Source organism: Anser cygnoides, chromosome 8 (genome assembly GCF_040182565.1).
Source record: "Anser cygnoides isolate HZ-2024a breed goose chromosome 8, Taihu_goose_T2T_genome, whole genome shotgun sequence".
Lineage (NCBI taxonomy): Eukaryota > Metazoa > Chordata > Aves > Anseriformes > Anatidae > Anser > Anser cygnoides.
In genome coordinates, this window is record NC_089880.1 from 12,110,945 (window position 1) to 12,133,342 (window position 22,398).

Below are 22,398 nucleotides of genomic sequence, written 5' to 3' on the forward strand. Positions count from 1 at the left end.
TCAGCAAGTAGAAGCTCAGCACTGTTGTAACATGGGTTATGAGCCTGCTAAGTAAATATAAGGTCTAAAGGACACGTCTGTTTATCACGGGCTATCATAGGTGGCCGGTGAAACAGGCAGCTCAGACATCTCTCAAAGGTCTCGTTCCCAAGTCCACAGAGGTCTCAACAAAGGTCACTTGCATAATTGTTTTCCCAGCTAAGCCGTTGCTGAATGATCCTCATTCCAGTGACACAGCTCCCTCCTTCCCTCGGTTCTGTTTCCATTCCTCCCCAACACCGGCCGCTCCGTCCCCTTCCTCCCATGACTCACCGCCCGCAGCACGTGACCCGGTTCCATGCATCGACTGGTCAAAAAAAAAAAAACAAAACCCAAACCACCCACAAGCCACCTTCCCCTTTTTCACCCTGCTCGTCATCCTTGCCTACCTGTAACTTTTTCCACGAACCAGTGCTGCACGAGGCAGGAGAAACAACCCCAAAGAGACAGCAGTTGGGAAGCCACACCGTACCCCAGAGGGGCGGCACGCTTCCCATCGCCGCTCTCATCTGCCCCTTAGCGCGGAGGGACCAACGCCGGAGGTCCCGTGGGCAGCAGACCCGACACCAGCCCCTGGAGGCAAGGGTGAAACCCAGCACATTTAGTCCCCTGCCCACAGAGCTGGTCCAAAAAGCCACCCATCACTGTCAGCTTCACATGTTTAAGAATTACTCCTCCAGCCCTCAAATGAAACAAAAACATGGGGTGTTTTTTTTTTTTTTTTAAAATTGTGCTTCTGACACACCTTGTATAAACTTACATACACATATATCAGACAACAACAAAAAAGCAGAAAGAAAACACACTTAAAAATGCAACTGTCTAGCCACAGCAGTGAGCAGATTCAAGGACAAAAGCCTTAAAACGCTGGAACAAAGCGGCTGGTTTAAGTGACTAGTTTGCAGGCTGCTAATGCTCTCCTAAGCTCGTCCGCTAGCACCCAGAAGGACAACTAGTGAAATAGCACAACAGATTTGTGTCAGGAGGTGGCAAGCTTGGGTGCGAACTGCCTATCATGAAGCACTGTTTGAAGAGCAGAGCTGGCCACGTCCCAAAAACTGAGAGACTGCTCCTGGAAGAGGCTGAAGACGAGCAGGCTACGCGCACGGCGGCTTTTGCTTTCCACGCCTACTTCCCGCTGCAGGCTTTGTCGCAGAGAAACGATTCTTAAAACTCCGCAACCTGCTTCCCCTACCCAAGGGGGAAAGCAGTTAACACCCGAAGTCTCCTTTAGAAGGGAAAAAAAGTCACCTGCTCCTACATCCTACCATCTCCACCATCCAAATTCGGGCCTGGAGTAACTGTTCCCATTCTCCTCCTTCCCCAGAGGCTGGGATTTCAGAGGTATTAAACACTCGTTGTTTTCAAACATCAGCTAATTGCTTTTTTCTTTAGAACCCCCCACAGCAGGGGGGTGGAATTAGAAGATCTTCAAGGTTCCTTCCAACCCAAACCATTCCACAATTCTAAGAACTTTTCCCAAGAATTGGTGGATACTTCTCAGCCTTCCCTGCTCTAGCAGAGCGCACAGCGATGAGTTAAATACGCAGGGAAACATAAGTGTAAATAGACTACGTGCTGAAGAGACTTTTAAGAGCTCACTAAAGAGACTTCTGCACCCAGATAAACAAATTCAGGCCAGATAAACTGACACAAAACTGCCATCTGGCAACTGTAAAACTCCACCGAGTTCCCAGCAGACTGACAGGCGCACATACACTTGTGTCGGGAGGCCTGAGCAGACTGAGCAATGCTCTCCTCCTTCTCCTGCAAGCACTTCAGAGAGGTACACACTGGCAGAGGAAATTTGCATCATGATTAAGGATAAGCAGAGGCCCGGCAATCCAACAGTTCCACTGCATCTACAAACACACATTAAATGCAGTAAAGAATGGGTTCAGAAAGAAAGCATCAGCTGAAATTCATCCGTGAGTCACCTTAATTTGTTCAATTCTATGTTAAAAAGCAAATTCTGTTGTCTGACACAAAGACTGGATTTTGTTTCGTCTCATGTTTTCACACCGAAGGAATCAAAGAGTAAAGGAAGGGTTCAAAACCTAAGGTTTTAAGGCAAGAAGCAGTGCTGGAGCGAGCCTTTACCCCGCTGGGGAGGCCACTAGCTCTGCAGACAACAGGGTGCCAGACACCCCAAGCCAAGGCGCTCGGACCTGGCCTTAGCACAGAGAGGGCAGCAGGTGCAAATCTAAAGATGTGAGCAATCTTTAGAGTGAAAAGTCAAATCAAGTCAACCGAGGTTTTTGTAAAACACTGTGTAAATGCTCACTCAGTCACAGCCCATGTCTTTGTGAAAAGCTGAATGAGACGGAGCAGTATGCATCACCATTCTTCTTTTTCACTTGCCAACTGCTCTTTCTTAAAAAACAGACACACAGTAATGGCACTGCAGTGCTTTTGCTGAAAAAAAAATAAGAATCCAAGCTATAGGTATCAAAGTATATCTTTTTCCTTGTTTAGACAGGGGAAAAATCTATTCATTTTCATTAAACTCTTCCATGGACCAAGTACCCGCCCCAAGTCTGGGCAACTTGCACACTTCCTACAATCACAGTTACAGTAATTAAACGGGTCACTGTTTGAGGGAAAGATCGCATTACTGATAACAACTCAGAGGGCTGTAAATCAAAAAGAGGGCTGTAAATCAAAGACCATCTGAAAGTGAAACTACACATTCAGATATTTAAAACATTGCCTCATTCTTCTTCTTGACATCATCAGCAACAGATTACATCCTCCTAGTCTTATTGGCCATTTGTGCAAGGCAGAGCTCCTTGTAGCCTCGCTTGTCTTCAAACCAGAGCCTTCCCACCTGGAGAGGACCTCAGGGTCTTACAAGACTTAGGGGCTGCGTGAAAGTCACCTGCTCTCCAATGGAAAAAGCTACGGACATCAGAGTTGAAAAATCAGATGACTACATGTAAGCCTTATCAACAGACTGCCTTGAAGACAATTGCTATTCCATCTTCCGGTCCTTTCATTATCATCACTAACCTGTCGTGGTAAGTCCCTGCAAATGGGACTGATCTTTTCCGAGTTAAACACAATGGGATCTCTCACTCCGAAATGGTAACTGATTACTGCTTTAATTAAGGAGAAGATATAAACTGTCAAATAAAAAACCACGTTAAGATATTTAAATGAATTATACACATACATTTTTAGAAAAAAAAATTACTACGATGCACAATGTAAGAAGTATTGCACACAAATAATGAAAGCAACATTTGCCAAGCAACAGCTTGGCATTTCTCTTGACAAAGGAGGGTTGCATGCTTCTTGCCTCGAGTATCACCAACAAGTAAACCAAGGTAGCGCCGCGCTCCACACGACCACCAGCCACTGAATAATAAATGCCAGACTATTGCACTACTGGAATATGCATGAGCAGCAGGCTGACTCACGTTCAGCCAGCTACAAGGCTAACAAAGAGTTTTGAAACTTACTACTAAAAGGGAGGGTGGGGTTTTTATTTTAATTCACTCAATATTCAGCTATCGCTATCTGTCCAACGAGGAGAACGCTATGTCTAGAAAGGGAAACATCTATAAGGAAGATTTTACTGAAATCTACCTTTATTTTAAACTGGGATGGGGGAAGGGAGAAAGAGAGAATATCAGTGCCCTAGTTAAAACATCTGAAAATTAACCTCCTGTAATGAAAGCAGCGGCCAATGCGCAGCAGAGTTCTTCACGCCTTAATCGAGGTGTCATAGTTCGCTAGGTCTCCTTCACCCTCCCTCGACTTCCATCTGGTCAGCCAGGAGCGAAGCCTTCTGCACATCTTTTTTCCTCCTTGACTTCCCCTCCAGCCCCACCTCCGAGCCTTCCCTTAGGACCACACGCAAGTTTTCTGCTCCCAAAAGCAGAAAACAACCCCAAGAGCTCTCGCACAGATAATGCATCAGAGACCCGATGCAGAACTAATCTGCTACCGTACTGAGACAATGGGCTCCCTCCTTCGCAAAAACTGATGTGTTACTTGGGCAGCTCGTTTGCAAATAACTCAGGTAGATCACAATTTTGTTCTAAAGTGAAACCTGCCTGCAGTTTTTCTTTAGACATCCATTCCTTTGCACTCAGGTAATGGAAAACAAAGGAGTGGTCAAAAGGGAAGATATAAACTTTTCAAGTCCGACAAGAATAACACAGCAAGCTAAGATAAACACGGTTTCCTTGCGAGAGCAGACAGCTTCATAGGGATATGAGAAATAAATCACTATTATGGTTCCAGAGAGAAAACCCTGGCCCTCGAATGATAACAAGCGTTGAGTGTTTTTTTTTTGCCTGGCTCAGCGGGTCAAGAAGCCCGCTGCCGACGGCTCTCCTGGAATCAGCTTTCAGCCGGCCAGGTTTAATTATTACTCGCGGAGATGACCGGTGCTGCTGGGGAGAATATCTCGAAGCGGTGACAGCGAAATAAGCAGCGGTTTTACCGGGGATAACGGCCTCCCTGAGCACCAGCCCAAAGCCTAACAGCGGGCAGGAGCCCGGGTTGAGCTGCTGAGGTGTCAGCGCGACCTTCCCACAGCAGGCACCGGGAGCTGCAGGGGGGGGGCCGGGCCAAGCCCAGCACCCCCAGAGGGGGCTGGAGGAGGCTCGGGGGGGACCTCCGGTACCGGGCTCCACGAGACGGTGCTGCCTTGGGGTGATTTCTGATTCACCCCCCGTTCTTCTGACCTTCCCGCTAGGCCGAGAGGGTAGAGGAGAAAACGGGCTGGGCGCGGACAGCCCCCGCGGCCCCATCCCTCCGCGCTGCCCCTCGCTGAGGGGAACGGCGGCGGCGGCCTCCCCCCCGCCCCGGCCTGCGCCCCCCTCCCGGTGCCTCCGCCGGTGGGACCGGGCAGGGGCAGCCCCCACCTCATACTGGATGTACTGCTTCCGCCACTCGGGGGTGATGTGCGCCGCCAGGTGCTCGGCGAACTTCATCCTGCCGCCTCCTCCTCCTCCTCCTCCTCCTCTGCCGCCGCCTCGCTCGCTCCGAGCCTCTTCAGCGGCGCCTGGCCGCCAACGGGCCGCCGCCGCCGGTACTGGGGGGCGGGGGGGGGCCTCCGCCGCCGCACATGGGCCCCCGCCCGCCCGCCCCGCTGCTCCTCAGGCGCCGCCGCGGGGCCTCCTCCTCGGCTCGGCTCGGCTCGGCTCGGCTCGGCTCGGCTCAGCGCCGCCCCGCCGCCGCCGCCGCCTCCCCGGCCGCCGCCGCCGCCGCCATCTTGCCGCCCCGCCTCCCCGCCCCGCCCCGCCGCCCAGCCCGCCGCCGGCACGGCCGCGTCGCCACGGCAACCGCCGGCACCGCCCGCCGGGGGCGGGGTTTCGGCGGGGTGGGGGCGTGGCTCGGCGAGGCCCCGCCTCCTCCTCGTCGCCTCAGAGCTGGCCCCGCCCCTACGCGCGGGGCTGGAGGACGGTTTTTTGTGGGTTTTGCCCCAAAAGCTGGCCGTGGGGCCGCGTGGGAGCACACAGCGCGTCACCCCGGGGGTGGCGGGCAGCCAGCGGGTGTCCTGGGCGCTGCAGTCCGCAAACCCAGCACCCGGAGTAACCAGAGAAACCCCCCATCCCCTGCACCTCAGGTCGCTTCCCAGCCGCCACGGGGCAGGTGGTTATCGCTGATAAACCACGGTGGCAGAGGCACAGCAGAGGCCGGGCTCCTCTCCCTGCCCATCGCCATGGTCCCCAGCCACATCTCCGGGTCCCCCTGCCACCGGAGCAGGGCACCCAGGGGCCGTGGTGGCACCACGCTGCGCCAGCCCCTTCCCTGTTCCCATTTGCACCACGACTCTCTCCGTGCTGTTTCGGCCAGGAAAAGATAAAAGAACCGGCGTTACTTGCTTTTTTTAAACCCAACGAGGAGGAGTCGGGAGTGGGCTTTCCGCCAGCGCAGTCTGGCACATGCTTTGTTGAGAGCATATAGAATAATTTATAAATAGCGTGTTTTTCTTTTAAAAATATATACTTTTAAAGATCCTGTATTGCTGGGGAGAAGGAGTCTTCAAAAGAGGCCATAGAAAAACAGTCTTTCAGAGGGAAAACCACGCAGAGGCATATACCGGCCAGCCTCTCAAAGGCTTGGTTGGGCACAAGCCCCCCAGCCCCGCAGCATCACCGTGGGCTTCCCGCTGCCCCCAAACCCCGTCCAGCCAGCCCCGCTGCGGGGCTCATCAGCACACTGCTTAAGAAGCGTGGTCAAGGTATTGGGTTGCCCAGGGACAGCGCTGCAGAACTGAGCAGCGGCTGTTGGTTTTTCATATGTTCTCCTCCCCACTGAGCGCCGGTACAGGACGAGGGGTGTCAATGAACAGCACGAAACAGAGGTTTAGGGGGTTATGGGAACGGGACAGTCCGAATGTGAGCTACACACCACCATTGGGACAGGACAAAAAAATAAGTGGCGTTTATTTTGCTGTTCCCCGTGAAGAGCGGCCAGGTTCATGCCCCAAAACAAACGTCTCCTCTGTGGTTTTCACACAGACATGTCAGGAGATGGGAAAGGAGATGGACGGGGCGAGAGGCTGAGTGAAGCAAGATGGAAACGGAGCTTTTTGATTTTTTTTTAGCTTCACACCAAACAAAACACTGTCAGTCAAACAAAAACGAGATTTCTCTTTCTTTTCTTTTTATTTTTTCCTTAAGCTTGAAAAGGAAAATGCCATACAACTTCTCATCCAACCGACCCAAACCACGTTATTTAGCGGTGATGTGCCTCCCTGCACACAAAACCCATTATTTGCAACCTCTGGACAGCCGGGCGGCCACGGCGTTGGCTGCTTCAGGGAGAAGCCATCGGGGCCATTTGTATGCACTGCGGCACAGGAGCTTACAGAAGGAGGGAATCAATGTTTTATTGATATCTACAAAAACTATATGGCAGCTGCACTAATTACATGCTTTTCTCCCAGATCCCCTTTACTGCATGCGAACAAGAGGCCAGCCTGCAGGTAGAACCTGCGAGCACGGCACGCGTGCCTCCAGCCCTCTACCATCGACAGGCGTCTCCCATGGCAAAACGAGGCAGCCTTAATTACCCCCTTTCTTTGTCTGCTGTGGAAAAAAAAGGAATGTAAGGAGGGCTTAGCTGAGGAGGTGGTTGCCATATCCCACACAGGCAGCTGAGCATTTTGGAGCCTGAAGACCATGTCCTCACTGCCTCCGTCCCACCCTAAAGGCTCTGTGGGTGCCTTGCACCCTCTCCCGTGCCTGCTGAAGCCGGGGTCGGGTGGGAGGATCAGGCCCTCCATGCAGTTGCTCCTGAAAGAAAGGCAAGGACAAACTGAGAGAAATCGAGCCGCAGGTGCTAGAGCAGGGAGGGCGTCGTGGCCTCTCACCATGGAGACCAGACAGAAACCGAGCGGAGGCCGCGCGCTTCAGATAATTTGTCTCAAATACTTCGTCAAGCCCGTAGCTGTACAGACAGAACCAGTCACACGCAGGACATCTCTCTGTCCCCAGCCCCAGGCACACAGTGCCAACCTCCTGCGCCTATCTCCTTGTGTTGCCCCCCTCTCTGCCTCACTTTGCCCACCTGTGAAATGGGCGGAGGGGGCCAGGGCAGGATCGGGCTGGGCTCCCGGGCACGCAGCGCTGCCAAGGTGGCCAAGATCTCCTTACGGGACACGGCGCTGCCATTTGCTATTGCGGGGGGTGGAGAAGGGAGACGGACTCGACAGCTGTGCCGAGGGAAACTTTCCACCCGCGGTAGCTGCCAGGCTAAATATACTTCGGGACGGGACCCCCGCGGCCACGGCAGGGACAAGGGGGACCTGCCAGCCTCGGGGCCACCCCGCCTGGCAGCTGCCAGGGACCTTGCATCAGCATCCAGTGCAAGGTCCCTCCCCACTGGCCTTGTCAGCGTGCTGTCCTCTCACCCCGGGGCAGAAATCCTGGGGAGGGAAAGGGGATGGAGAGAGCCCCCGAGGTGCTCGTTTTGCTGGGGACGGGGACGGTGAGGGAAACACAGCAAGGGGCAAGCACGTGCTGGCAGCCCCCCGCGACCCCTTTCAGGGGAGTGGGTGGGTGGGTGCTGCAGAACCTCTGCTGCCAGCTTCAGCCCCCCCAAAACCAACGCCGGGCTCCCCGAGGGCCGCAGCCGGGCCGCCAGTGCCCCCCAGCGGCAGCGGGACCGGGCCGTGGCGACACCCGCGGTGCCCGGCCCCACGCGTGCCACCGGGACACAGAGCAGGGAGCTGGGAGGGGGGCAAATTTGGCAAAGGTCCTAAAAAGCTTGAGAAGTGTTAGGGGAGCACCTGGTGTCAATGAAGTGGCTGCTTTCCCTCTGTGATACTAACAGGCATTTCCGAAGCAGCAGGTAGAGGGATTGTGCCAGCTTACATAAACATATTTATCTATCGATCTATATATATATTTATACATGTATACATATGTATACATTTCAATAAATGTATATATAACACATATCTATCTGGAACAGAAGTTCTGTGAGGAGCGGCTGAGGGAACTGGGGGTGTTTGGTCTGGGGAAGAGGAGGCTCAGGGAGACCTCATTGCTCTCTGCAGCTCCCTGAAAGGAAGGTGTGGGGAGCTGGGGGTCGGCCTCTTCTCACAGGTAACTAGCGATAGGACTAGAGGGAACGGCCTCAAGTTGTGCCAGGGGAGGTTCAGGTTGGAAATGAGAGAAATTTCTTCTCAGAAAGAGCGGTCAGGCACTGGGACGGGTTACCCAGGGAGGTGGTGGAGTCACCATCCCGGAGGGTGTTTAAGGAAAGGTTGGACGCGGTGTTTAGGGACATGGTTTAGTGGGTGACACTGGTGGTAGGGGGGTGGTTGGAGCAGATCATCTTGGAGGTCTTTTCCAACTTTAGTAATTCTATGATTTTATCTAACCAACAGCCAATTTGAGGCTTTCTTCTCGATGGGGGCTTCCACTCTGCCCCCAAGAGGGTTTTGAGGAGAACCGTGCCACGGCTGCCCAGCTTGGATGTGGCTCTGGCCACGGCTCCTTCGCACTGAGAAACCCAGGGCACGGCCCAAACCACGGGGGGCTCAGGCCCACCGCCCCGCTGGGCAGGCAGACCCCCCGTGCAGACTGCAGCGGCAGCGGCAGGCTTCGAAGGCCGCCTGCCCGCGTCCTCCCCAGCCTCGCCACGGCCTTCGTCACCTGCCGGTCTCACAGCGCCGGGCCCTGTGACCTCACAGGGCCCGGCATAACATCAGGCTGCGGCTGGGCGCAGCTGGGCACAGCTGCTAGTGCTGGTGGTCACTGCCGGAGCTCTGCTCAGCGTGACAGCCGTCTCCAGCGTTGTTGTGTTCCTGAGGAGAGAGCAGGATGAAGCTCAGCCTGGCTCTCCTCCTGGCCGTGGCTCTGGCCATGGCTTTGTTCCGCTCGTGCGGCCAGGGCCTCCGCAGCCAGCGCCGCTGGGAGAGGGTCAGGGTCAGCAGGAGCCTTGGCCCCAAGCGCCAGGTCTCCAACTGGCCCTGCAGCCTCGGCCTTTCCAGCTGCCCCAGCAGGCTCCGCCTCAGGCTGAACACCATGGTCCCTATGGTCCCTTCAGAGAGCCCAAAGCAACAGCCCGTTGGCACCGAGCGCCAGCCCTCCGAGCTGCCCGACCCCCTGGGCCAATTCTGGGAATACCTTGCCCAGGGCGGGAGAGTCTGGCTGCTCTGCGATAACGGGGACGCCATCTGCCTCCTCGGCGTGGGGCTGCTTGCCCTCGGCCTCTGGAGAACAGTACAGAGACACCGCAGACAGGTGAGTGGCGGAGACGCGGCGTGCAGGAAAGGGCCAGCCTGCGGGGAGCGGGGACCCACGGGACCTTGGCCACAAAGGCTTTCCAGAACAAAAAAGAACAAAACCCAGCAGGCACAAGGAAGCCTCAGCAGGCCCCGAGAGGCCCTCTGCCTCTTCGCCGGGGACTCGCCCAGCCGCAGGGAGCCCCCGGCACGGCCCAGGGCCTGCCGGCGCTGTTGTGAGCCCCCATGGCTGCCCAGAGCAGTCCTGCGAGGCTGGGCGCTCCCGAGGAAGCCGAGCCCAGCAGGACAGTTCTCCACCCCACGAGCCCTCATCCATGCCCTTCACTGTGCTTCTTCTCTTGTCGCTTCCAGGCAACAGGCCGGTGGGCCTCAGCTTCTGCGGGGACAGACTGCCGGGGAAAGGACGCTCTGTGTGATTACGCCTTGCTCTGCCGCATGGAGGCCAACACTGCCTTCATGGTGTGGTACCTGAGGCACCTCTACCAGCTCCGCGTGCAAGAGCTCGGGCTCCCACAGCCGAGGAAGAAGGCACTAAACGAGTATAGGAAAAGAAGAGCCCCCTGGCGTACCCCCGGCAAATTCATCTAGAGCGTGCACCCCGTGTACCGGCGACAGGAAAGGCAGCGCAGAGAGTGAGTGCTGCTGTCCATGGGTTTGGGGAGGCTGATGCTCCAGGAGAAGGGGGGAGAGGAGCTAGGAGAGGACAGGCACCCATGGCTGAGGGTTGCCCCGTAGGAGCCCATGACCCAGGAGAAGGGGCCCACGTCCCGGCCGCTGCCCACGTCCCTGTAAGATGGCAGTGGCCAGGGAATGCCCATGACCTGTTGGGGTAGCCCTTGGACTTAGGACCTCCAAGGCCCATGCGAGGGTAGGCATCGCACCGGGAAAAGACGCAGGTGGAAGGAAGTGCCTGGCTAATAATTCTGGCACAGCATTTTCACCCCTCTGACAGTCAGTTCTCTTCAGATTGACAGCAAGCCGGTGAGGCAGGACACACCTCAGCCCTCCGAAGGCTCCTGCGCTGAAGGCACCCCCCCTGACAACTGGATGCCAACACTGCCCTGATCACCTCCTCCCTGCATGGGCGCCACCGACAATGCCAGCTGTCCCCTGGTGGGCTGCCCGTGCCCAGCCAGCACAACAGCCAGGGGGGAATCAACATTCGTCTCACGAGGACCTCCAAGGAGGGTCCCCTTTTGCACCCTGTCAGAGGCGCCGCTGGGGCTGCTGGCATCCCAGAGGACGTGGCTCTGCTTCGTTGCTCCACAGAGGACAGCAGGAGCATGCGTGTGCAGCAGAGCTGGCTGGGGGACTCTTGGAAATTCCTGCTGGTAGCAGACCGCTTCTCCCAGCTGAATAAAGATCATCCGATCATCCATACGGGAACTTGTGTCCTTTTGGTACCAAGGGGCTTGGGGCACAGCCACACGGGAGGCAGTGGGGCAAGTGAGGGCTGCTGAGTGCAGGTTTTAGAGAACACACCTGCAGAGGAATGAGGGAGCTGGGCTGGGAGAGAAGAGCTGTGAGGTGCCCCCCAGGCGCCCACACCCCAGGAGGAGAGACCACATCCCGGCAGGGTGCCCGTGTCCCACTGAGGTTTCCTGGAGGTGCCCATGGCCCTGGGAGGTGGCAGTGGCTGGTGAGTGCCCAGGACCCTGTGAGTCATGTCCCTGGGGGACTAATTCCAGACTAACTCCACTCCTATTTCACAACACTTTACATTTGAAGGCTCCGCATAGGGACCTGGAAAGGCTGGATCGTGGCAGAGGCCAATGGGATGAGGTTCAACATGGCTAAGTGCCGGGTCCTGCGCTTTGGCCACAACAACCCCGTGCAGCGCTACAGGCTTGGGACAGAGTGACTCGGAAGGTGTGCAGAGGACACGGATCTGGGGGTGCTGGTCGATGCTCGCCTGAAAATGAGCCGGCAGTGTGCCCAGGTGGCCAGGAAGGCCATCGGCATCCTGGCTTGTGCCGGGAATAGTGTAGCCAGCAGGACCAGGGAGGTGGTCGTTCCCTTGTACTCAGCTCTGGTGAGGCAGCACCTCAAGTGCTGTGTTCAGCTTTGGGCCCCTCACTACAAGAAGCACGTCAAGGCCCTGGAGCATGTCCAGGGAAGGCCTGCGAAGCTGGTGAAGGGCCTGGAACACAAGTCCTGTGAGGGGTGGCTGAGGGAACTGGGGGTGTTTGGTCTGGGGAAGAGGAGGCTCAGGGAGACCTCATTGCTCTCTGCAGCTCCCTGAAAGGAAGGTGTGGGGAGCTGGGGGTCGGCCTCTTCTCACAGATAACTAGCGATAGGACTAGAGGGAACGGCCTCAAGTTGTGCCAGGGGAGGTTCAGGTTGGAAATGAGAGAAATTTCTTCTCAGAAAGAGCGGTCAGGCATTGGGACGGGTTGCCCAGGGAGGTGGTGGAGTCACCATCCCGGAGGGTGTTTAAGGAAAGGTTGGACGCGGTGTTTAGGGACATGGTTTAGTGGGTGACACTGGTGGTAGGGGGGTGGTTGGAGCAGATCATCTTGGAGGTCTTTTCCAACTTTAATAATTCTATGATTTTATCTAACCAACAGCCAATTTGAGGCTTTCCTCTCGATGGGGGCTTCCACTCTGCCCCCAAGAGGGTTTTGAGGAGAACCGTGCCACGGCTGCCCAGCTTGGATGTGGCTCTGGCCACGGCTCCTTCGCACTGAGAAACCCAGGGCACGGCCCAAACCACGGGGGGCTCAGGCCCACCGCCCCGCTGGGCAGGCAGACCCCCCGTGCAGACTGCAGCGGCAGCGGCAGGCTTCGAAGGCCGCCTGCCCGCGTCCTCCCCAGCCTCGCCACGGCCTTCGTCACCTGCCGGTCTCACAGCGCCGGGCCCTGTGACCTCACAGGGCCCGGCATAACATCAGGCTGCGGCTGGGCGCAGCTGGGCACAGCTGCTAGTGCTGGTGGTCACTGCCGGAGCTCTGCTCAGCGTGACAGCCGTCTCCAGCGTTGTTGTGTTCCTGAGGAGAGAGCAGGATGAAGCTCAGCCTGGCTCTCCTCCTGGCCGTGGCTCTGGCCATGGCTTTGTTCCGCTCGTGCGGCCAGGGCCTCCGCAGCCAGCGCCGCTGGGAGAGGGTCAGGGTCAGCAGGAGCCTTGGCCCCAAGCGCCAGGTCTCCAACTGGCCCTGCAGCCTCGGCCTTTCCAGCTGCCCCAGCAGGCTCCGCCTCAGGCTGAACACCATGGTCCCTATGGTCCCTTCAGAGAGCCCAAAGCAACAGCCCGTTGGCACCGAGCGCCAGCCCTCCGAGCTGCCCGACCCCCTGGGCCAATTCTGGGAATACCTTGCCCAGGGCGGGAGAGTCTGGCTGCTCTGCGATAACGGGGACGCCATCTGCCTCCTCGGCGTGGGGCTGCTTGCCCTCGGCCTCTGGAGAACAGTACAGAGACACCGCAGACAGGTGAGTGGCGGAGACGCGGCGTGCAGGAAAGGGCCAGCCTGCGGGGAGCGGGGACCCACGGGACCTTGGCCACAAAGGCTTTCCAGAACAAAAAAGAACAAAACCCAGCAGGCACAAGGAAGCCTCAGCAGGCCCCGAGAGGCCCTCAGCCTCTTCCCCGGGGACTCGCCCAGCCGCAGGGAGCCCCCGGCACGGCCCAGGGCCTGCCGGCGCTGTTGTGAGCCCCCATGGCTGCCCGGAGCAGTCCTGCGAGGCTGGGCGCTCCCGAGGAAGCCGAGCCCAGCAGGACAGTTCTCCACCCCACGAGCCCTCATCCATGCCCTTCACTGTGCCTCTTTTCTTGTCGCTTCCAGGCAACAGGCCGGTGGGCCTCAGCTTCTGCGGGGACAGACCGCCGGGGAAAGGACGCTCTGTGTGATTACGCCTTGCTCTGCCGCATGGAGGCCAACACTGCCTTCATGGTGTGGTACCTGAGGCACCTCTACCAGCTCCGCGTGCAAGAGCTCGGGCTCCCACAGCCGAGGAAGAAGGCACTAAACAAGTATAGGAAAAGAAGAGCCCCCTGGCGTACCCCCGGCAAATTCATCTAGAGCGTGCACCCCGTGTACCGGCGACAGGAAAGGCAGCGCAGAGAGTGAGTGCTGCTGTCCATGGGTTTGGGGAGGCTGATGCTCCAGGAGAAGGGGGGAGAGGAGCTAGGAGAGGACAGGCACCCATGGCTGAGGGTTGCCCCGTAGGAGCCCATGACCCAGGAGAAGGGGCCCACGTCCCGGCCGCTGCCCACGTCCCTGTAAGATGGCAGTGGCCAGGGAATGCCCATGACCTGTTGGGGTAGCCCTTGGACTTAGGACCTCCAAGGCCCATGCGAGGGTAGGCATCGCACCGGGAAAAGACGCAGGTGGAAGGAAGTGCCTGGCTAATAATTCTGGCACAGCATTTTCACCCCTCTGACAGTCAGTTCTCTTCAGATTGACAGCAAGCCGGTGAGGCAGGACACACCTCAGCCCTCCGAAGGCTCCTGCGCTGAAGGCACCCCCCCTGACAACTGGATGCCAACACTGCCCTGATCACCTCCTCCCTGCATGGGCGCCACCGACAATGCCAGCTGTCCCCTGGTGGGCTGCCCGTGCCCAGCCAGCACAACAGCCAGGGGGGAATCAACATTCGTCTCACAAGGACCTCCAAGGAGGGTCCCCTTTTGCACCCTGTCAGAGGCGCCGCTGGGGCTGCTGGCATCCCAGAGGACGTGGCTCTGCTTCGTTGCTCCACAGAGGACAGCAGGAGCATGCGTGTGCAGCAGAGCTGGCTGGGGGACTCTTGGAAATTCCTGCTGGTAGCAGACCGCTTCTCCCAGCTGAATAAAGATCATCCGATCATCCATACGGGAACTTGTGTCCTTTTGGTACCAAGGGGCTTGGGGCACAGCCACACGGGAGGCAGTGGGGCAAGTGAGGGCTGCTGAGTGCAGGTTTTAGAGAACACACCTGCAGAGGAATGAGGGAGCTGGGCTGGGAGAGAAGAGCTGTGAGGTGCCCCCCAGGCGCCCACACCCCAGGAGGAGAGACCACATCCCGGCAGGGTGCCCGTGTCCCACTGAGGTTTCCTGGAGGTGCCCATGGCCCTGGGAGGTGGCAGTGGCTGGTGAGTGCCCAGGACCCTGTGAGTCATGTCCCTGGGGAACTAATTCCAGACTAACTCCACTCCTATTTCACAACACTTTACATTTGAAGGCTCCGCATAGGGACCTGGAAAGGCTGGATCGTGGCAGAGGCCAATGGGATGAGGTTCAACATGGCTAAGTGCCGGGTCCTGCGCTTTGGCCACAACAACCCCGTGCAGCGCTACAGGCTTGGGACAGAGTGACTCGGAAGGTGTGCAGAGGACACGGATCTGGGGGTGTTGGTCGATGCTCGCCTGAAAATGAGCCGGCAGTGTGCCCAGGTGGCCAGGAAGGCCATCGGCATCCTGGCTTGTGCCGGGAATAGTGTAGCCAGCAGGACCAGGGAGGTGGTCGTTCCCTTGTACTCAGCTCTGGTGAGGCAGCACCTCAAGTGCTGTGTTCAGCTTTGGGCCCCTCACTACAAGAAGCACGTCAAGGCCCTGGAGCATGTCCAGGGAAGGCCTGCGAAGCTGGTGAAGGGCCTGGAACACAAGTCCTGTGAGGGGTGGCTGAGGGAACTGGGGGTGTTTGGTCTGGGGAAGAGGAGGCTCAGGGAGACCTCATTGCTCTCTGCAGCTCCCTGAAAGGAAGGTGTGGGGAGCTGGGGGTTGGCCTCTTCTCACAGGTAACTAGCGATAGGACTAGAGGGAACGGCCTCAAGTTGTGCCAGGGGAGGTTCAGGTTGGAAATGAGAGAAATTTCTTCTCAGAAAGAGCGGTCAGGCATTGGGACGGGTTACCCAGGGAGGTGGTGGAGTCACCATCCCGGAGGGTGTTTAAGGAAAGGTTGGACGCGGTGTTTAGGGACATGGTTTAGTGGGTGACACTGGTGGTAGGGGGGTGGTTGGAGCAGATCATCTTGGAGGTCTTTTCCAACTTTAATAATTCTATGATTTTATCTAACCAACAGCCAATTTGAGGCTTTCCTCTCGATGGGGGCTTCCACTCTGCCCCCAAGAGGGTTTTGAGGAGAACCGTGCCACGGCTGCCCAGCTTGGATGTGGCTCTGGCCACGGCTCCTTCGCACTGAGAAACCCAGGGCACGGCCCAAACCACGGGGGGCTCAGGCCCACCGCCCCGCTGGGCAGGCAGACCCCCCGTGCAGACTGCAGCGGCAGCGGCAGGCTTCGAAGGCCGCCTGCCCGCGTCCTCCCCAGCCTCGCCACGGCCTTCGTCACCTGCCGGTCTCACAGCGCCGGGCCCTGTGACCTCACAGGGCCCGGCATAACATCAGGCTGCGGCTGGGCGCAGCTGGGCACAGCTGCTAGTGCTGGTGGTCACTGCCGGAGCTCTGCTCAGCGTGACAGCCGTCTCCAGCGTTGTTGTGTTCCTGAGGAGAGAGCAGGATGAAGCTCAGCCTGGCTCTCCTCCTGGCCGTGGCTCTGGCCATGGCTTTGTTCCGCTCGTGCGGCCAGGGCCTCCGCAGCCAGCGCCGCTGGGAGAGGGTCAGGGTCAGCAGGAGCCTTGGCCCCAAGCGCCAGGTCTCCAACTGGCCCTGCAGCCTCGGCCTTTCCAGCTGCCCCAGCAGGCTCCGCCTCAGGCTGAACACCATGGTCCCTATGGTCCCTTCAGAGAGCCCAAAGCAACAGCCCGTTGGCACCGAGCGCCAGCCCTCCGAGCTGCCCGACCCCCTGGGCCAATTCTGGGAATACCTTGCCCAGGGCGGGAGAGTCTGGCTGCTCTGCGATAACGGGGACGCCATCTGCCTCCTCGGCGTGGGGCTGCTTGCCCTCGGCCTCTGGAGAACAGTACAGAGACACCGCAGACAGGTGAGTGGCGGAGACGCGGCGTGCAGGAAAGGGCCAGCCTGCGGGGAGCGGGGACCCACGGGACCTTGGCCACAAAGGCTTTCCAGAACAAAAAAGAACAAAACCCAGCAGGCACAAGGAAGCCTCAGCAGGCCCCGAGAGGCCCTCTGCCTCTTCGCCGGGGACTCGCCCAGCCGCAGGGAGCCCCCGGCACGGCCCAGGGCCTGCCGGCGCTGTTGTGAGCCCCCATGGCTGCCCAGAGCAGTCCTGCGAGGCTGGGCGCTCCCGAGGAAGCCGAGCCCAGCAGGACAGTTCTCCACCCCACGAGCCCTCATCCATGCCCTTCACTGTGCTTCTTCTCTTGTCGCTTCCAGGCAACAGGCCGGTGGGCCTCAGCTTCTGCGGGGACAGACTGCCGGGGAAAGGACGCTCTGTGTGATTACGCCTTGCTCTGCCGCATGGAGGCCAACACTGCCTTCATGGTGTGGTACCTGAGGCACCTCTACCAGCTCCGCGTGCAAGAGCTCGGGCTCCCACAGCCGAGGAAGAAGGCACTAAACGAGTATAGGAAAAGAAGAGCCCCCTGGCGTACCCCCGGCAAATTCATCTAGAGCGTGCACCCCGTGTACCGGCGACAGGAAAGGCAGCGCAGAGAGTGAGTGCTGCTGTCCATGGGTTTGGGGAGGCTGATGCTCCAGGAGAAGGGGGGAGAGGAGCTAGGAGAGGACAGGCACCCATGGCTGAGGGTTGCTCCGTAGGAGCCCATGACCCAGGAGAAGGGGCCCACGTCCCGGCCGCTGCCCACGTCCCTGTAAGATGGCAGTGGCCAGGGAATGCCCATGACCTGTTGGGGTAGCCCTTGGACTTAGGACCTCCAAGGCCCATGCGAGGGTAGGCATCGCACCGGGAAAAGACGCAGGTGGAAGGAAGTGCCTGGCTAATAATTCTGGCACAGCATTTTCACCCCTCTGACAGTCAGTTCTCTTCAGATTGACAGCAAGCCGGTGAGGCAGGACACACCTCAGCCCTCCGAAGGCTCCTGCGCTGAAGGCACCCCCCCTGACAACTGGATGCCAACACTGCCCTGATCACCTCCTCCCTGCATGGGCGCCACCGACAATGCCAGCTGTCCCCTGGTGGGCTGCCCGTGCCCAGCCAGCACAACAGCCAGGGGGGAATCAACATTCGTCTCACGAGGACCTCCAAGGAGGGTCCCCTTTTGCACCCTGTCAGAGGCGCCGCTGGGGCTGCTGGCATCCCAGAGGACGTGGCTCTGCTTCGTTGCTCCACAGAGGACAGCAGGAGCATGCGTGTGCAGCAGAGCTGGCTGGGGGACTCTTGGAAATTCCTGCTGGTAGCAGACCGCTTCTCCCAGCTGAATAAAGATCATCCGATCATCCATACGGGAACTTGTGTCCTTTTGGTACCAAGGGGCTTGGGGCACAGCCACACGGGAGGCAGTGGGGCAAGTGAGGGCTGCTGAGTGCAGGTTTTAGAGAACACACCTGCAGAGGAATGAGGGAGCTGGGCTGGGAGAGAAGAGCTGTGAGGTGCCCCCCAGGCGCCCACACCCCAGGAGGAGAGACCACATCCCGGCAGGGTGCCCGTGTCCCACTGAGGTTTCCTGGAGGTGCCCATGGCCCTGGGAGGTGGCAGTGGCTGGTGAGTGCCCAGGACCCTGTGAGTCATGTCCCTGGGGAACTAATTCCAGACTAACTCCACTCCTATTTCACAACACTTTACATTTGAAGGCTCCGCATAGGGACCTGGAAAGGCTGGATCGTGGCAGAGGCCAATGGGATGAGGTTCAACATGGCTAAGTGCCGGGTCCTGCGCTTTGGCCACAACAACCCCGTGCAGCGCTACAGGCTTGGGACAGAGTGACTCGGAAGGTGTGCAGAGGACACGGATCTGGGGGTGTTGGTCGATGCTCGCCTGAAAATGAGCCGGCAGTGTGCCCAGGTGGCCAGGAAGGCCATCGGCATCCTGGCTTGTGCCGGGAATAGTGTAGCCAGCAGGACCAGGGAGGTGGTCGTTCCCTTGTACTCAGCTCTGGTGAGGCAGCACCTCAAGTGCTGTGTTCAGCTTTGGGCCCCTCACTACAAGAAGCACGTCAAGGCCCTGGAGCATGTCCAGGGAAGGCCTGCGAAGCTGGTGAAGGGCCTGGAACACAAGTCCTGTGAGGGGTGGCTGAGGGAACTGGGGGTGTTTGGTCTGGGGAAGAGGAGGCTCAGGGAGACCTCATTGCTCTCTGCAGCTCCCTGAAAGGAAGGTGTGGGGAGCTGGGGGTCGGCCTCTTCTCACAGGTAACTAGCGATAGGACTAGAGGGAACGGCCTCAAGTTGTGCCAGGGGAGGTTCAGGTTGGAAATGAGAGAAATTTCTTCTCAGAAAGAGCGGTCAGGCATTGGGACGGGTTGCCCAGGGAGGTGGTGGAGTCACCATCCCGGAGGGTGTTTAAGGAAAGGTTGGACGCGGTGTTTAGGGACATGGTTTAGTGGGTGACACTGGTGGTAGGGGGGTGGTTGGAGCAGATCATCTTGGAGGTCTTTTCCAACTTTAATAATTCTATGATTTTATCTAACCAACAGCCAATTTGAGGCTTTCCTCTCGATGGGGGCTTCCACTCTGCCCCCAAGAGGGTTTTGAGGAGAACCGTGCCACGGCTGCCCAGCTTGGATGTGGCTCTGGCCACGGCTCCTTCGCACTGAGAAACCCAGGGCACGGCCCAAACCACGGGGGGCTCAGGCCCACCGCCCCGCTGGGCAGGCAGACCCCCCGTGCAGACTGCAGCGGCAGCGGCAGGCTTCGAAGGCCGCCTGCCCGCGTCCTCCCCAGCCTCGCCACGGCCTTCGTCACCTGCCGGTCTCACAGCGCCGGGCCCTGTGACCTCACAGGGCCCGGCATAACATCAGGCTGCGGCTGGGCGCAGCTGGGCACAGCTGCTAGTGCTGGTGGTCACTGCCGGAGCTCTGCTCAGCGTGACAGCCGTCTCCAGCGTTGTTGTGTTCCTGAGGAGAGAGCAGGATGAAGCTCAGCCTGGCTCTCCTCCTGGCCGTGGCTCTGGCCATGGCTTTGTTCCGCTCGTGCGGCCAGGGCCTCCGCAGCCAGCGCCGCTGGGAGAGGGTCAGGGTCAGCAGGAGCCTTGGCCCCAAGCGCCAGGTCTCCAACTGGCCCTGCAGCCTCGGCCTTTCCAGCTGCCCCAGCAGGCTCCGCCTCAGGCTGAACACCATGGTCCCTATGGTCCCTTCAGAGAGCCCAAAGCAACAGCCCGTTGGCACCGAGCAACAGCCCTCCGAGCTGCCCGACCCCCTGGGCCAATTCTGGGAATACCTTGCCCAGGGCGGGAGAGTCTGGCTGCTCTGCGATAACGGGGACGCCATCTGCCTCCTCGGCGTGGGGCTGCTTGCCCTCGGCCTCTGGAGAACAGTACAGAGACACCGCAGACAGGTGAGTGGCGGAGACGCGGCGTGCAGGAAAGGGCCAGCCTGCGGGGAGCGGGGACCCACGGGACCTTGGCCACAAAGGCTTTCCAGAACAAAAAAGAACAAAACCCAGCAGGCACAAGGAAGCCTCAGCAGGCCCCGAGAGGCCCTCTGCCTCTTCGCCGGGGACTCGCCCAGCCGCAGGGAGCCCCCGGCACGGCCCAGGGCCTGCCGGCGCTGTTGTGAGCCCCCATGGCTGCCCGGAGCAGTCCTGCGAGGCTGGGCGCTCCCGAGGAAGCCGAGCCCAGCAGGACAGTTCTCCACCCCACGAGCCCTCATCCATGCCCTTCACTGTGCTTCTTCTCTTGTCGCTTCCAGGCAACAGGCCGGTGGGCCTCAGCTTCTGCGGGGACAGACTGCCGGGGAAAGGACGCTCTGTGTGATTACGCCTTGCTCTGCCGCATGGAGGCCAACACTGCCTTCATGGTGTGGTACCTGAGGCACCTCTACCAGCTCCGCGTGCAAGAGCTCGGGCTCCCACAGCCGAGGAAGAAGGCACTAAACGAGTATAGGAAAAGAAGAGCCCCCTGGCGTACCCCCGGCAAATTCATCTAGAGCGTGCACCCCGTGTACCGGCGACAGGAAAGGCAGCGCAGAGAGTGAGTGCTGCTGTCCATGGGTTTGGGGAGGCTGATGCTCCAGGAGAAGGGGGGAGAGGAGCTAGGAGAGGACAGGCACCCATGGCTGAGGGTTGCTCCGTAGGAGCCCATGACCCAGGAGAAGGGGCCCACGTCCCGGCCGCTGCCCACGTCCCTGTAAGATGGCAGTGGCCAGGGAATGCCCATGACCTGTTGGGGTAGCCCTTGGACTTAGGACCTCCAAGGCCCATGCGAGGGTAGGCATCGCACCGGGAAAAGACGCAGGTGGAAGGAAGTGCCTGGCTAATAATTCTGGCACAGCATTTTCACCCCTCTGACAGTCAGTTCTCTTCAGATTGACAGCAAGCCGGTGAGGCAGGACACACCTCAGCCCTCCGAAGGCTCCTGCGCTGAAGGCACCCCCCCTGACAACTGGATGCCAACACTGCCCTGATCACCTCCTCCCTGCATGGGCGCCACCGACAATGCCAGCTGTCCCCTGGTGGGCTGCCCGTGCCCAGCCAGCACAACAGCCAGGGGGGAATCAACATTCGTCTCACGAGGACCTCCAAGGAGGGTCCCCTTTTGCACCCTGTCAGAGGCGCCGCTGGGGCTGCTGGCATCCCAGAGGACGTGGCTCTGCTTCGTTGCTCCACAGAGGACAGCAGGAGCATGCGTGTGCAGCAGAGCTGGCTGGGGGACTCTTGGAAATTCCTGCTGGTAGCAGACCGCTTCTCCCAGCTGAATAAAGATCATCCGATCATCCATACGGGAACTTGTGTCCTTTTGGTACCAAGGGGCTTGGGGCACAGCCACACGGGAGGCAGTGGGGCAAGTGAGGGCTGCTGAGTGCAGGTTTTAGAGAACACACCTGCAGAGGAATGAGGGAGCTGGGCTGGGAGAGAAGAGCTGTGAGGTGCCCCCCAGGCGCCCACACCCCAGGAGGAGAGACCACATCCCGGCAGGGTGCCCGTGTCCCACTGAGGTTTCCTGGAGGTGCCCATGGCCCTGGGAGGTGGCAGTGGCTGGTGAGTGCCCAGGACCCTGTGAGTCATGTCCCTGGGGGACTAATTCCAGACTAACTCCACTCCTACTTCACAACACTTTACATTTGAAGGCTCCGCATAGGGACCTGGAAAGGCTGGATCGTGGCAGAGGCCAATGGGATGAGGTTCAACATGGCTAAGTGCCGGGTCCTGCGCTTCGGCCACAACAACCCCGTGCAGCGCTACAGGCTTGGGACAGAGTGACTCGGAAGGTGTGCAGAGGACACGGATCTGGGGGTGTTGGTCGATGCTCGCCTGAAAATGAGCCGGCAGTGTGCCCAGGTGGCCAGGAAGGCCATCGGCATCCTGGCTTGTGCCGGGAATAGTGTAGCCAGCAGGACCAGGGAGGTGGTCGTTCCCTTGTGCTCAGCTCTGGTGAGGCCGCACCTCAAGTGCTGTGTTCAGCTTTGGGCCCCTCACTACAAGAAGCACGTCAAGGCCCTGGAGCATGTCCAGGGAAGGCCTGCGAAGCTGGTGAAGGGCCTGGAACACAAGTCCTGTGAGGGGTGGCTGAGGGAACTGGGGGTGTTTGGTCCGGAGAAGAGGAGGCTCAGGGGAGGCCTTATTGCTCTCTGCAGCTCCCTGAAAGGAAGGTGTGGGGAGCTGGGGGTCGGTCTTTTCCCACAGATAACTAGCGATAGGACTAGAGGGAACGGCCTCAAGTTGTGCCAGGGGAGGTTCAGGTTGGAAATGAGAGAAATTTCTT

General features: G+C 58.8%; 1 protein-coding gene and 3 long non-coding RNA genes across 4 annotated transcripts in view; 3 read left to right on the plus strand and 1 right to left on the minus strand.

Annotated features, from left to right (window-relative positions):
- Positions 1-5,249, minus strand: part of XPR1 (xenotropic and polytropic retrovirus receptor 1) — a 103,936-nt gene extending 98,687 nt beyond the window's left edge. Inside the window, exon 1 of the mRNA XM_048054236.2 lies at positions 4,914-5,249. Coding sequence (XP_047910193.1) covers positions 4,914-4,982 — 69 coding nt within the window. The 5' untranslated portion in view covers positions 4,983-5,249. The remainder of the gene's footprint in view (positions 1-4,913) is intronic.
- Positions 5,250-9,567: 4,318 nt separating this feature from the next.
- LOC136791371 (uncharacterized) lies at positions 9,568-11,663 on the plus strand. Its single transcript, XR_010833225.1, has 3 exons — positions 9,568-9,749; positions 10,103-10,383; positions 10,718-11,663. It is a non-coding gene; the product is annotated as an uncharacterized lncRNA (long non-coding RNA).
- A 1,332-nt stretch (positions 11,664-12,995) lies between these two features.
- Positions 12,996-16,053, plus strand: LOC136791372 (uncharacterized). Its single transcript, XR_010833226.1, has 3 exons — positions 12,996-13,177; positions 13,531-13,811; positions 14,146-16,053. It is a non-coding gene; the product is annotated as an uncharacterized lncRNA (long non-coding RNA).
- Positions 16,054-16,423: 370 nt separating this feature from the next.
- On the plus strand, positions 16,424-19,481 carry LOC136791370 (uncharacterized). The gene is made up of 3 exons (XR_010833224.1): positions 16,424-16,605; positions 16,959-17,239; positions 17,574-19,481. It is a non-coding gene; the product is annotated as an uncharacterized lncRNA (long non-coding RNA).
- The last annotated feature ends 2,917 nt before the right edge of the window (positions 19,482-22,398 follow it).